At 37.5% G+C, this 14,112-nt stretch overlaps 1 protein-coding gene across 4 annotated transcripts; it reads left to right on the top strand.

Moving 5' to 3' along the window:
• Positions 1-287: 287 nt before the first annotated feature.
• Positions 288-13,330, top strand: LOC107845250 (CCR4-NOT transcription complex subunit 9). Of its 4 annotated transcripts, XR_007046018.1 has the most exons (11): positions 288-764; positions 2,973-3,927; positions 5,671-5,742; positions 6,794-6,883; positions 7,243-7,285; positions 11,538-11,644; positions 11,857-11,952; positions 12,036-12,226; positions 12,478-12,547; positions 12,706-12,841; positions 12,961-13,330. XR_007046018.1 is itself a non-coding variant. In XM_047398311.1 (10 exons), exons 2-10 carry the CDS (start codon positions 3,826-3,828, stop codon positions 12,769-12,771), a joined length of 837 nt encoding a protein of 278 aa, XP_047254267.1. In that variant the 5' UTR covers positions 288-764; positions 2,973-3,825; the 3' UTR covers positions 12,772-13,330. The 4 variants fall into 4 exon arrangements, 2 of the variants coding, with proteins under 2 accessions (XP_047254267.1, XP_047254266.1); XM_047398311.1 differs by having other exon boundaries at positions 12,706-13,330; XR_007046017.1 differs by lacking the exons at positions 288-764; positions 2,973-3,927 and adding an exon at positions 4,695-5,376.
• Positions 13,331-14,112: the final 782 nt, after the last annotated feature.

The raw sequence follows: 14,112 nt of genomic DNA, 5'->3' as shown, positions 1-14,112 counted from the left end.
GTGTTTGATCATAAGAATTATTTTACTTTAGTGAAAAATATTTTCAAAAATGTGATATTTTTTATTGTTATTTTTCTCACAAAATTTCAAAAATAACCTTAATTTATATTCATAATCGAATACAATATCAACTCCAATTCTAAAAATATGTTATTTTCATGGCCAAATGAACCTTTATTACCTAATATATTTTTCAAAAATATGAAATTTATTATATTCAATAAATAAATAATTTATTATATTTTTTTTGGTTAAATCGTCTGTCAAGTCGACCACTATTGGAGTAGAGTACATAAATAAGCCTAAATTATGGATAGCTATTTGGCATTTTCACTTTTTTCTCATTCAGCTCAGCTCGCCGGAAAATTGCTCGGTGATGACCGATGTAATTAGGGTTCCGCCGTCGCCGGTGATAGAAATTATCAACACGGCCACATTAATAAAGCGCCGGAAAATTGCTCGACGATGACCGATGCAATTAGGTTTCCTCCGTCTCCGGTGGTAGAAATTATCAACACGGCGACATCAATAAAGGCAGTAGAAGTAGAACAATTATTCAAGTATAAATTCAACAACACGAAGCTTCTAGAAGAATCTCTTACTCACTTGATGTATAAAAATTACAAAAATTACAAGCTGTTCAGCAGATTGCATTTTGGCGATCCTTATTAATCGGGGCTTTGCCATCAGCAACCATCTGCAGACAATCGATGATGCTACGCTACTGAAGCATCCGATGTTGATGTCGTTTGAGAGAGATTGAGGTAAATTTGTCATTTTAACGTCCTCAATCAATACTTTCCTTCAGCTTTCTATATGTTCGAAATAAACAAAACAAATGTACGAAATTCACCATTTGATTAAAAATCTCTGCACAGTTAATGATGAAATAACTTTGCTTGCGCCATTTGTGTTCCTAGATAACCTAGATGATGAAGTTAGAAATTTTGTTATTTATATTTATGATTATTTTAGTTTTTGTGTTTGTGGGTTAACGTATTTATTGTATCAATTAATAAAAGGATATGTATGAAAAAACAAAATATGGGAAATAGTGTTTTCGCATCAAGAAGGGAGCCTTGGAGTAACTGGTGAAGTTGCTTCCATGTGATGAGGTAGCTACGAGTTCAAGCCTTGGGAACAACCTATGGCATAAATGCAAAGTAAGGTTACGTACAATACACCCTTGTAGTGGGGCGTAGTGGGAGCTTTAGTGCACTAGCTGCCATTTTAGTATTTTCACTTTAAAAATAGATACAACGTTCATTTAAATGACAAAATAAATTTAGATACATGGCATAGTAGTTGAACTAGCTGCACGACATAGTAGTTGAATTCAAAATAATTGAGTAGCTTCTGAATTGTAATTTAGATTGCTGTGTTGCTCAGACTCTTCAAAAATATCTATTGGATGCTTGTTGGATCCTTCAAAAGTAGTGCATTTTTAAAGGTTCCGACACAAACTTGGCAACAATTTTGGAAAGTTTGAGCAACTTATTAGAGTATGAGAAAATACTATGTTATATTGTTGTATCTCTCCTGGCATTTATTCATAAACGAAACTCTTGATTTATGTACTTTATCGCTTCCGATAAATTTATAAAAGGATTGCGGAAGAACTAGCCTAGTTTGTCAAAGCTAAAATCGTAGAAATTCCCAATGATGTCGAGCATGGAATATATTGCATAGGTCAGGTTGCATGAAAAGGCTAGCGAAAAAACATGTGCTTAAGTGACATTCTAACTTAATATACGAGGCAGAGGTCAATATCTGACCAGTGCCATCTCTAGGTGGATTCACCTGAATTTTTTTTAAATGTCATATTCTATACACTCTCTATAGATATTTAATGGATACCACTTTGCTTGATAGATCATCCTCTCATGTTCATAGAAATTAATATAGTCATAAATATAAATAACAAAATTTGTAACTTTGCCGCCTAGATCAAATGACTGAAGCAAAGTTATTTGGCTTCACATGAAATCATTGATGGTGCTGCAATTCTTAATCAAACAGTGAATTTCATCTTTATTTTGTTCGAAAGAGAAGAAAGTATAAATGGAGAAAAGCAATACAGAAAACGAAAGGGAAAAAAGATAGATAAAAAGATAGATAAAAATATCCGATTGAGGCTTTAAGAATGACAAACTTACCTCAATCTCTCTCAATTGGCATCAGAGGCGAAGCTTCGGGGGTGTCGAAGGTGGAGTAGTGTCGTCGTCTTCTCCCGGTGTCGGAGCTTCGGCTAAAAAGGATCGCAAAATGCAGTCTACTAAACAACTTGTGCTTGAACTCAACAACCTTGATCTTCACAAAAATGCTCTTCTAGAACTTTCTAATTTATTCTTCTCACTTTGACGGTTTGCTTTCATGTTTCATTTGTACTTTTGTATCGGTTTATTATTCTGTAGACTCCTCGACATGATTGTGTATAAACTAATTATGAAATTATGATAAATTTTGTATAATTGAGAGTTTAGAACTTAGGGTTTCTTCTATGTACTAGGGTAAAGCTTAAGAATAATAGATGATGGAGATACTAGGTTTTGATGACTATTGGACACAATCACTTCAGAGAGTTGAATTGTAATTCGATTCAACGAAAATTGAGATGGAAAATGATGTTGATGACGGCTGAATGTACCTATTGGATGCTTGTTAAGAATAGGAGTAAAAAGAGTTTTTCCGTGTTTCGTTTTACTGACTTTTTGTCTTATTATTTCTATGGACTTCTCGGGCATGGTTTTGTGTAATTCGATTGTGGATTACGGTGGAATATCCGTATACTTGAAGGTTTAGGACTTAGGGTTTCTTCTGCATCCTGGGCTAAAATTTGAGAATAGTTGAAGAATGCATATTCGAGATTTTGATGCTATCTACAGAGAGTTGAATTGTTATTGTATTCACCAAAAATTAAGATGGAAAATGACGTTGATGACTTATTGCCTCCGTTTTCATTCCTCTTCCAGAAGATGGGAACTTTTTCAAGATTTGAACCCCTTGTTGTGGAGCCTTGGAGACTGGAGTAACTGGTAAAGTTGCTGCCATGTGACCAGGAGGTCACGGGTTCAAGCCTTGGAAACAATTTCTGGTAGAAATACAAGGTAAGAAAGTGTACGATACACTCTTGTGGTAGGGCCCTTCCCCGGACACCGCGCATAGCGGTAGTTTTAATGCACCGGGCTGCCCTTATAGACCCTTGTTGTGGAACTCATTTGGTACTATCGGTATACTCCTACAGGTATTTTTAGAAATGTTTCATCAGAGGTAGAGGTATGGACTGCGTACATCTTACCCCCCCAGACCTCACTAAGTGGGAATACACTGGGTTTGTTGTTGTTGTTGTTTCATGATAATTCTAGAATTTATCCCATCTCTCTGATGCTTGCACTGGGCTGTTAATTCGTATATTAATTTAGAATGTCAGTTTAAGCACATATTGTTTTGGCTAGCCTTTTCGTGCAACCTTTAAATGATTCCATGTTGGACATGATTGAAGATTTGCACAATTTTAATTTTGACACACTAGGTTAGTGCTTCCACAATCCTTTTATAAAATATACCAAAAGTGATAAAGTACATAATCAAGAGCTTCGTCTATGAAGAGATGTCGGGAGAGATACAACAATATAACGTAGTTTATCTCATATGCTAAATTACAAGTTTGGAAGCTATTCAATTATCTTAAATTCAACTACCATGTAGTTATATTTATTTAGTCATTTAAATGAATGTTGTATCACACCCATAGTGTGGCGTAGTTGTTCAATGAAGTTGGGGTGAGCATCATGAGGTGTCAGGTTCAATTTCCAAGGGAGATAAATGCTAGGTGATCTCTTCCTATCTGTTCTAGCCTTGGTGGAAAAAGTTACCTGGTACCTGGTGTTGTTGAGAGGTGGCAGGTATCCTGTGGAGTTAGTCGAGGTGCGCGTAAGTTGCTCCTGACACCACAATATCAAAAATGAATGTTGTATCTATTTTAACATCGATATACTATTTCACATAGTTTGTTTTTTCATACATAACCTTTATTAGTTGATGCAAATAGATATGTATAACGTCCTAACACAAAAAATTTTATAATCATAAATATAGATAGCAGAACTCCTAACTTCGTCGCCTAGGAACACAAATGGCTTAAAAAAAGTTATGAAACTTCACATGGATGTCACTTTTTTCATCATTGATGTGCCGCGGTTTTATATCAAACAATGAATTTTGTCTTTGTTTTGTTCAGTTCGAAAACAAAAAAAAAATATAGAAGGAGAAAAAAGTACAAAATGCGAACCCCGACGCCTAAACTCTCAATTTAAAAGAAACTTCACCATTATCCAGAATCGAATTATACAAAAATCATGTTCTATCATTTAATTGAAGTAAAATTGAAGTCTCAAACGACAGTTTAAGCGAAACATGAAAGTAAACCATTGAAGTGAGAAGAATAAACCTTAGAAAGCTCGAGAAGAGCGTTCTCGTGAAGATTGGGGTTAAGAAGATCAAGCACGATCCATTCAGCCAATTGCATTCTCTGATCCCTATTAGCCGGAGCTCCGGCGCCAGAAGATGACAATGCTCCTCCTCCCCCGCCGCCTCGGCCGTCGCCTCCACTGAGACCTCCGCCGTTGATGCTGAGTGAGAGGGATTGAGGCAAACTTGACATTTTTAAGGTTTCAATGAATGTTTTTAGCCCTTTTTTTTGTTTCACTTTATGTGTACTGTGTCTTTCTCTCCTTTTATATTTTTTTCCTTCAGTTTTTGAACTAAACATAATAAAGACAACTCTACCATTTGGTTTAAAACCTAGCACAATAAAACGACGATGATACTGGTCGGAGGAGGACTGGGAGATTAAGAAGGTAAGCTTGGCCTTAAGTATAAAAGGAGAAAAAAATACAAAAAACGAAAGGAAACAATTTGATTGAGGCCTTAAGAGTGACAAACTTACCTTAATCTCTCAGTCGGAATTGGCAACAGAGACTTCGGAGGAGCAGCATCATTGTCCTCTTCTGGTGCTACATTTTAAATCTACGTTTTAAATCAAACGGTGGAGTTTTGTCTTTATTGTGTTTAGTTTTAAACAGAAGAAAAAAAAATATAAAAGGAGAGAAAGACACAGTACACATAAAGCGAAACAAAAAAAGCGGGATAAAAACATTCATTGAAACCCTAAAAATGTCAAGTTTGCCTCAATCCCTCTCACTCGGCATCAACGGCGGGGGTCTCAGTGGAGGCGGCGGGGGAGGAGGAGCATCATCATCTTCTCGCACCGAAGCTTCGGCTAATAGGGATCGGAGAATGCAATTGGCTGAATGGCTCGTGCTTGATCTTCTTAACCCGGATCTTCGCGAGAACGCTCTTCTCGAGCTTTCTAAGGTTTATTCTTCTCACTTCAATGGTTTACTTTCATGTTTCGCTTAAACTGTTGTTTGAGACTTCAATTAAATGATAGAACATGATTTTTGTATAATTCAATTCTGGATTACGGTGAAGTTTCTTTTTAATTGAGAGTTTACGAGTCAGGGTTTCTCTTACATCTTAGGGCTTAAGAGTAGAAGACTGTAGATTCTCTAGGTTTTGATGACTATCACTTCAGAGAGTTGAATTATTATTGGATTTCTCTGAAAAATGACACTGATGACTTTTACTGCCTTTGTTTTCCTTTTCCAGAAGAGGGAACTTTTCCATGATTTGGGTCCCGTGTTGTGGAACTCATTTGGTACACCCACTATATTCCTACAGGTATTTTGAGAAATGTTTCATTATAATTCTAGAGTTTATCTCATTTCTCATCTCTTTGATGCTTGCACTGGGCTTCCCTTTTTTCCTTTAAATCTCATCTCCCATATGCACATGAATGCTAAAGTACCACTCTACACTGTAATTCCAGCATTTCTTCAGTGATTAATAGATGCTTCACACTGCACCATTAAAAGTGAAATATAAGGAAGCATTAAATGACCTTTCCAACAAAGCTATCTAGGATACATCTTAATGACCTTTTGATTGGGGTTACTTGGGAATGCAAATGGTTAAAATTGAAAAAATCTTGTAGATTCCTAGTTCTTTTAAACATCTTTTAGAGTCTTAGGATGATAAAAGAGGTTTGTGAAATTTCTGGCTGGAGAGGGAGTGGGATCTAGTCCCACATTGGCTAGGTGTGTCCCTTGTTGTAATTTGTAGTCAGCTCATAGCAAGGTTGTTTGTCTAATAATGGAAGCTAGTCAGTGTATGTCATTTTCATTGTATATGTTGGGTTGCTTTGTAATTTTTGAACAAGAACAAGTTGGGTTGCTTTATAATTGGCTGGAAAAAAGGGGAATAAAATGATTTGGAGTAAAATTTGGAAATAAATATACAGGGAAAGTAGGTTTCAAAAAAATATACAGGGAAAGTCACAAACTGGAATCCCGGTGTGCTTTTCCATATTTATTGGATGTTGATGAAACAGGTGATGAAGCCAAAAATCCACTACAAGGATACATGAACCCCAACAAAATTAATACTAGGAGGAGAAACTATTCTGTCATTTAAGTCTAATCTTAATTTAACTGGTTTTGTACCTTGGCCCAACTTAGATGGTAAAAAGAAGGTTACTATGCTTTAGCAGAACCAGTATTTCAAATTAACTCTTTCTACCATGATGAGCTTCTCAACTAATTTATTAGTATTTCTTGAACTTCTATTGTAGACATTTTCTGTCCAACTATTTGATTCTTCTCTCTTAGACTTATAGCGTGGAAGTTACTAGCTATTTCGATAAGTCTGTAAATGTTAATATGCATGTTTACAGGAAATAATTTCTATATATCCTTTTTTGTCGCCGTCAAACCTGATTCCTGCACAATCAAATAGAGTTTGTAACGTACTAACACTTCTTCAGGTACATAAACTTCTCCTTCTCCTTCTTTGTGATTTCTTTATAATGATTAAATGTTCAGTATTAGGTGTAGATAATTGGATATGCTTGGGGTTGTGTTATATGCATTAACGAGGTGGTGCTCAAATTTTTAATTTTTTCTTCTTTGAAAAAAATACCTGTTAGTAGTGAAGTAGTTTTAAGTTTTATTTCTTCCTTGGCACATGATCAGTATCACTTCCAAATAATATCTATTGTTATCATAGTATTAGTGCTTTATGATTTAATTATGTTCACACTATGCTTCTGTTATATAGGTCTTTGCTGGTCAAATCTTCTATCCTTCCTATTGAAATAGATTCACATTTCTTTCTATTTTGCAGTGTGTAGCCTCTCATTCTGACACCAAAATGTTGCTCCTCGATGGTAAAGATTCTCTTCTTTTTTTGTTAAAGTTCTCTTATCTGTTTGCAAAGGCAATAACCTTGGGTCTTTCTGATACACAAAAAAAGCCTTTGCTGACTGTGCTTTTAGGTAGAATATTGTTGGATAGCTAGAAAATTGTTGTCTATGTTAATTTGTTTGGGCACAGAAATCTCAGCATGCCGCATAGTTACATATCTTATACCACAGGCACTGGCGTAGTGCTTTTCATTTGATAAAATTCCTATTTGCTTGTCAAAAAGAATCCTACAAACACAAGTCAGAGAATAAGATCCAAACAGTATCAAATTAATGCCACTCTACATTTGTTTGATAAATCTTTGGAGGAGAATTGGAATTTGATTTACATATGAAGACATTACACTTGGATTTTACTTTTTTCTTTGAAACTGGTAATGTTGTATTCCTCAGCATTAAGGATATGCTTGAGTCCTTCAAAAGGGTGCAAACAGGAAGTAGGAGGAAGCTACTTATAGAGATCCTAAAAATCTACTGGTTCTAATTCATCTATTTCTATCTTTTTACACCAATAATAAAAGGATTCAATACAATTTCAGTTAACTTTATGAATAGAATTGGACCTCTTTGCTATTTCTCTCTTTCCATACGTTCCACCATATGCAGTTTGGGATGATTTTCTACCATCTCCTCTGGATCTTGCCCCCTCCTCTTCTAATCCAGCAACTCAGCAGATCTGCAGTATGCTCGGGCATGGTCCATTTCGTTTCTGTGAGGTTAAAAAATAAGGCCCATAACTGTGCAGTAAATTTACAATGCAAAAAGAGGGGACTATTGTCTCTCCTGTTTCACCACAAAGTTGGCATCTGGAAACTATAATCTGTCCCTTTCTCTTCAAAACCTCATGTATTAGGCAAGCTTTTCTTACAACCAAGTAAACCATTTGCTTTAGTTGGAGCTATGTTTTTCCCGACAGTGTTCCACAAAACTTGTCTTCTGTTTAGCTGTGCATTTCTTTTCTCGTAAGCCCTCTTAGCAGAGAATTTTCCATCATTTCTGTGCTTCCATCTCATAGAATCTGAATTTGAGGTAGTGCCTGGGAAGTCCTCTAGTAGAAGAAACATGTTGGCCACCCTGTCCACCTCCCAATCATTCAATAATCTTCTAAAGAAAGATCCCATCCTTGATCAGTCCAGCATTCTTTGACAGTTGCTTCAGGGTTGTTGCATATGCTGAATAGGTCGGAAAGGTATCCTTAAGAGGGTTCTGACTGTTCCAAGCATCTCCCCAAAACTTGGTTTTTCTCCCATCTCCACGTTAATAGCCATGTTCTCTCTTCTATATTTTTCCAAAGGTCTCAGATTGTTCTTCATGCCCCACTTCCATAGGGCATAGAACTAGATTGCTCCACCATGGGCTGTTCTCGCCATATTTAACTTTGACAATCTCCATTTCATCCGGAGGGTATCGTTCTGTCTCTTTAGTTTTTGATGCCTAATCCTCCCAAGTACCTATTGTTCATTGTTACTTCCCATATCACTATCTTATATCCTTTTTTCTCCTTGCATCTGTGTCAAAGAAGGAAGAAGGACCTGCACATGGTGTTTATCGATCTGGAGAAGGCTTACGACAAAGTCCCCAGAGAGGTGCTTTGGAGATGCTTGGAGGTGAGTGGAGTACCGCTGGCATATATCAGAGCAATTAAGGATATGTATGATGGAGCGAAAACTCAGGTGAGGACGGCGGGAGGAGACTCAGAGCATTTCATTGTCTTGACAGGATTGCATCAGGGATCTACTCTTAGTCCCTTTTTGTTTGCGTTGGTGATGGATGTGTCGACGCAGCGTATTCAAGGGGAGGTGTCTTGGTGTATGCTTTTTGCAGACGATGTAGTTCTGATAGATGAGACTCGAGGGGGTGTGAATGACAAATTAGAGGTGTGGAGGCAAACTCTTGAGTCTAAAGGGTTCAGGGTGAGCAGAAGCAAGACAGAGTATGTGGAATGCAAGTTTAATGACGCGAGGCGGGAGAATGAGGTAGTAGTGAAGCTGGAATCACAGGAGGTATGTAAGAGGGATAGTTTCAAGTATCTCGGGTCCGTGATCCAGAGTAACGGTGAGATTGACGAGGATGTCTCGCACCGTATTGGGGCGGGATGGATGAAGTGGAAGCTCGCGTCGGGGGTGTTGTGTGATAAGAAGGTGTCGCCCAAGCTGAAAGGCAAATTCTACAGGGTGGTAGTCCGTCCGGCCATGTTGTATGGAGCGGAGTGTTGGCCAGTTAAGAACTCCCACATCTAAAAAAATGAAGGTGGCAGAAATGCGGATGTTGCGCTGGATGTGCGGACTGACTATAGGGGATAGAGTTCGGAATGAGACTATCTGGGAGAAGGTTGGTGTGACTCCAGTGGAGTGCAAGATGCGGGAAGCCCGATTGAGATGGTTCGGACACGTGAAGAGGAGGGGCATGGATGCTCCGGTTCGTAGGTGTGAGAGGCTAGCGTTGGATGGTTTTAGGCGGGGTAGGGGTAGGCCGAAGAAGTACTGGGGTGAGGTGATTAGGCGGAACATGGAGCAGTTACAGCTCACCGAGGACATGACCCTAGATAGGAAGGTCTGGAGGACGCGAATTAGGGCAGAGGACTAGGGCCGGTTTGGGCCGCTAGTGTAGGGAATTACTTGGTGGGGGTTTTATTCTTGTTATGATTCCGGGTTCCATGTTTTATTACGAATCTGTGTGCTTTCCTCTGTTTTCTAATACTTATGGGTGCAGTATTTATGTTATGTAATCTAGTTCTGTGCTTTACTATGAGTTTGTGTGGTATCTCGTGACTTGAGCCGGGGGTCTATCGGAAACAGCCTTTCTACTTAGAGGTAGAGGTATGGACTGCGTACATCTTACCCCCCAGACCCCACTAGGTGGGAATACACTGGGTTTGTTGTTGTTGTTGTTGTTGTTGTTGCATCTGTGTCAAAGAAAATCCCTTCTGAGCTTGTCCAGTTTCTTCACAACCTTTTGCAGTATAGGGAATAGAGACATTACATAAGTAGGAAGATCGTCTAAAACAAGCGAGTCTTCCTCCTAATGACAAATGTTGGGTCTTCCATCTTGTCAATCTCTTTTCTGACTTCTCTATTATGCCATCCCATATAACTGCATCTTATGTTTATAACCAAGTGCCATGCCCAAGTGAACTGTAGGCAAATGATCCACATTACAACCAAGTATGTCTCCGAAACCCTAGTTGTTGAGTACCTTCTTGATTGGGAACAAAGGTTTCAAAACAATTGTAGCAATCTGATGTAATTTATCTGTTCCTCAATAGGTTCACAAAAAAAAAAAAAGTGTGTCATCGGCGTAAAGTAAATGACATATTTCCTTGGTTTGCACTATAGCACCTCCTATCTGAAAGCCTCTAATCCAGTTGGTTAGAATTGTTCTCCTCATCATACTATCAAAACCTTCCATAGCCAAAACAAAAAGTAATGGAGATGGAAGATCTCCCTGTCTAAGACCCCCCTCCCACATGTGAAAGATCCAATTGGTTCACCATTCACCAGAATAGAATACCTGGTAGTACTGATGCAATATCTTATCCACCCCGACCATTTTTTACTATAATCCATTTGTCCGAGTATGTTCAGCCGGAATTTCCAGTTAACATGGCCATAGGCCTTTTCACTGTCCAATTTACACGACTCGAGGCTCATCTCCTCCTTTCATTCTAGAATCCACACACACAGCAGCATCCATATTTTGCCTCCCTTTTATGAAAGCCATTTGGTTCTTGTTAACCAACCTATCTATCACCCTTTTCAATCTTGGATTTATCTTATCCATTACTTACAGGAAAAAAGAAAATTATACTACTTGGATTTTGTTTTTCTTGGAATTCACAACTGTCAAGTAATTAAGACCGTCCATCCTTTGCAGTCACTGATGTCCATCAAGAGAAAGAAATGAAGATTTAGTGCTTGTGGCCTTAGGTTCTTTGAAGCACTGGCTGGTGCAAGAACACAAGCATGTAGTCTTAAATAACTACCCCAGCCCCGCATTATTCATGTAAAATGCTATTTGTAACCTTCAAAAACTTAGTACATCACCTTCAAAAACTTAGTACATCTTAAAAAAAGAATCAAATAAATGGACTTCATAATCATGTGTTCTCTAGATCTAGGTAGACTTTTGTGTGATGATAAGTGTAATTGTGATCCGTCATGGTCGTGATATTTGGTTTTCCCAGAATAAATCCTTCTGACAGTTTTTTATTTTGCAGCAAAAATTCCTTTCTATCTGTACCCTTTTCTTGATACAACAAGCGAGTCTAGACCATTTGAGTATTTGAGGCTTACAAGCTTAGGTGTCATTGGTGCTCTCGTGAAGGTAATAAGTCTAATGTATTTCTATTTCTACTTTCATTGTTAGTATAAAGATTTCATTCATGATCATATCTACTGGGAATGGCATGAGAAGGAACCCATGATTAATTATAATTTGAAGAGCTAATATGCTATTTATGGTATTCTAACCTACCTTAATCCATTGTTATTCTAAATCTTTAAGGTACTTTGTTTCTTTTGATTTTCTTTGCGCAGGCAGATGACACTGACGTTATCAGGGTTCTTCTTCCAACACAGATAATTCAGCGGTGCTTGCGTGCGATGCAGATGGGAAGTGAACTGTCAAAAACAGTGAGTGTTTCCCCAATGCCAGTTTCCAGTAATCTTCCCTCGACTTAAATAGATTTATGCATCTAATTAATTCATGCTGACAGGTTGCAACTTTCATTCTGCGAAGATGCCTTCTAGATAATTTAGGTTTGAGTTACATCTGTACCACACCAGAATTGTTTTTCGCAGTAGTCCGAGTTTTAGGGAATATGGTTGGCGCATTGGCTGAACAACCTTCATCTAGTCTGCTGAAACACATAATTAGGTGCTATCTTCGTTTGTCTTATAATCGAAGGTTAGTTTTCTGCTATGTTGCTCAAACTCTTCAAAAATGTTGATCGGTGCGTGCGGATCCTCAAATTAATGCACTTTTGAAGGATCCGACATGGGTGAAGCAACATTTTTGGAGAGTCCGAGCAACATGGGTTTTCTTTATATCACCATCCCGGGTTTTACTTTCAGCTTGCTTATGTGTGATATATCACAATCCTCTTCGGGATTTCCCATTTCTGTGTGGCTGAAGGCTATGTGCATGGCTTATGGCAGGGCATGTGATGTACTGAGGACTCATCTTCCTCTTATTCTTAGAGATACCACCTTCAGCAGTCGTCTTAGTGTACGTAATACTTGGCAATATAAGTAGCTCCCTACCCCCCACCCCACCCCCCACGCCCCACCCCCGCTCCGTTAGTGATCATGAAGCAGTCCTTTTCTGGCATTAGACCCTTGTTTTTTTCTGACCATGGGTGGTTTTGCATTGTGTTATTTTATCAGGAGGATCGTGTGACGAAGAAGTGGCTGCAGCAATTGCTTCACAACGTTGGGAATCGGAGGATTTGATTGTAATTCTAGTGAACTGAATTCATAAAACTCGGGGCTTGAATTAGGATCTTTTGATGGATTAGTTAAGGTGCATATTTGGTGTGCATTTCTTGTACTGTACTTGGGATCTTTTGTTGGAGTATTTAAGTTGCATCTTTGGAATGCATTTCTTTTCTTAAATTTGGATCTTTTGCTGTTGTATTGAAGGAAGGAGAACCTTGGAGTAATGAGTAAAGTAGTTGTCGTGTGACTTGGAGGTCACAATAAACCTTTGTGGTTCGGCCTTTTCCTAGAGTAACGAGTAAAGTACAGTATGACCCACTATTGGAGGTAGCACTCTAACGAGTTTGAGCCCTTTGCGCGATGGAGTACTTACTACATGATAGCTAATAATATAATTTGTATAGTAGTACTCATACATTATAGTTTGTATGAAAAGGTTCAAAATTACCTTGAACTATTTGAAGTGGGGCAGAAAATATTTCCGTTTGTATTTTAGCTCAAAAATGCTCATTTCATTTAGAACATGTGTCAATCTTATATATTTGTCCATAATGAGATGCGACAATTTCTTTTATTCCTTTAGAGGTTCTCGTTTGGTTTGCAGACTAAATTATTTGTCGATCATAATCTCAGGATTAATTTTTTCCATTTGGAAGGTGAAATAAAATAGTATCAAGTTGGATGTGATTTTCAGAATTATGGTTCAAATAAAATTTATAGTTTATCTGATTGAATATATAAATTTATTCACTACATTCCTTTCATATAGGCCTTATTTTTTCATCACACATCACTTCAAACCTTCATTGGACGAGGTAGATTTCGAAGCTTATATTAAATTAAATCTAATATATATTTTTTCGCAAATGGACTGCCTCTTTAGGAAGAACTAGTAATCATACCCGCGCGATGCACAATTGTTAAAATTTCATGTATGTAAGAACATCATAATTGAAAACATCTCTATTTATCAATAAAATGATATTTAATCCAAAGTATACTACACTTATGAAAGATGATTTTTATTCTAGTTGTTATGCTTCTCAAAGATTTTATTTTACTCCTAGGTAAATTGAGATGGTTTTATTTTACTCAAATAAATCGAGAGTAGATTACTTAGTAATGCGTGCAGCAGCTGCTAGCGCTGATGGTGGAAATCGAAGTTGATCAACAAACTTCTCAGCATGAATCAATATACACATGAATCAATACACACAGCTAAATAATAAAATCGAAAAAATATATCAAATCGAGAAAGCTAGTCATTATTTGTACATGAATAATTACTAAAATGCTTTTGTAGCGAATTCTAAAAACAAATTGTAATAAAGATATAATTACAATAAAAAGCTATAG

The sequence above is a fragment of the Capsicum annuum genome, chromosome 10 (assembly GCF_002878395.1).
Source record: "Capsicum annuum cultivar UCD-10X-F1 chromosome 10, UCD10Xv1.1, whole genome shotgun sequence".
NCBI lineage: Eukaryota > Viridiplantae > Streptophyta > Magnoliopsida > Solanales > Solanaceae > Capsicum > Capsicum annuum.
This window is presented reverse-complemented; position numbering and strand designations above follow the sequence as displayed.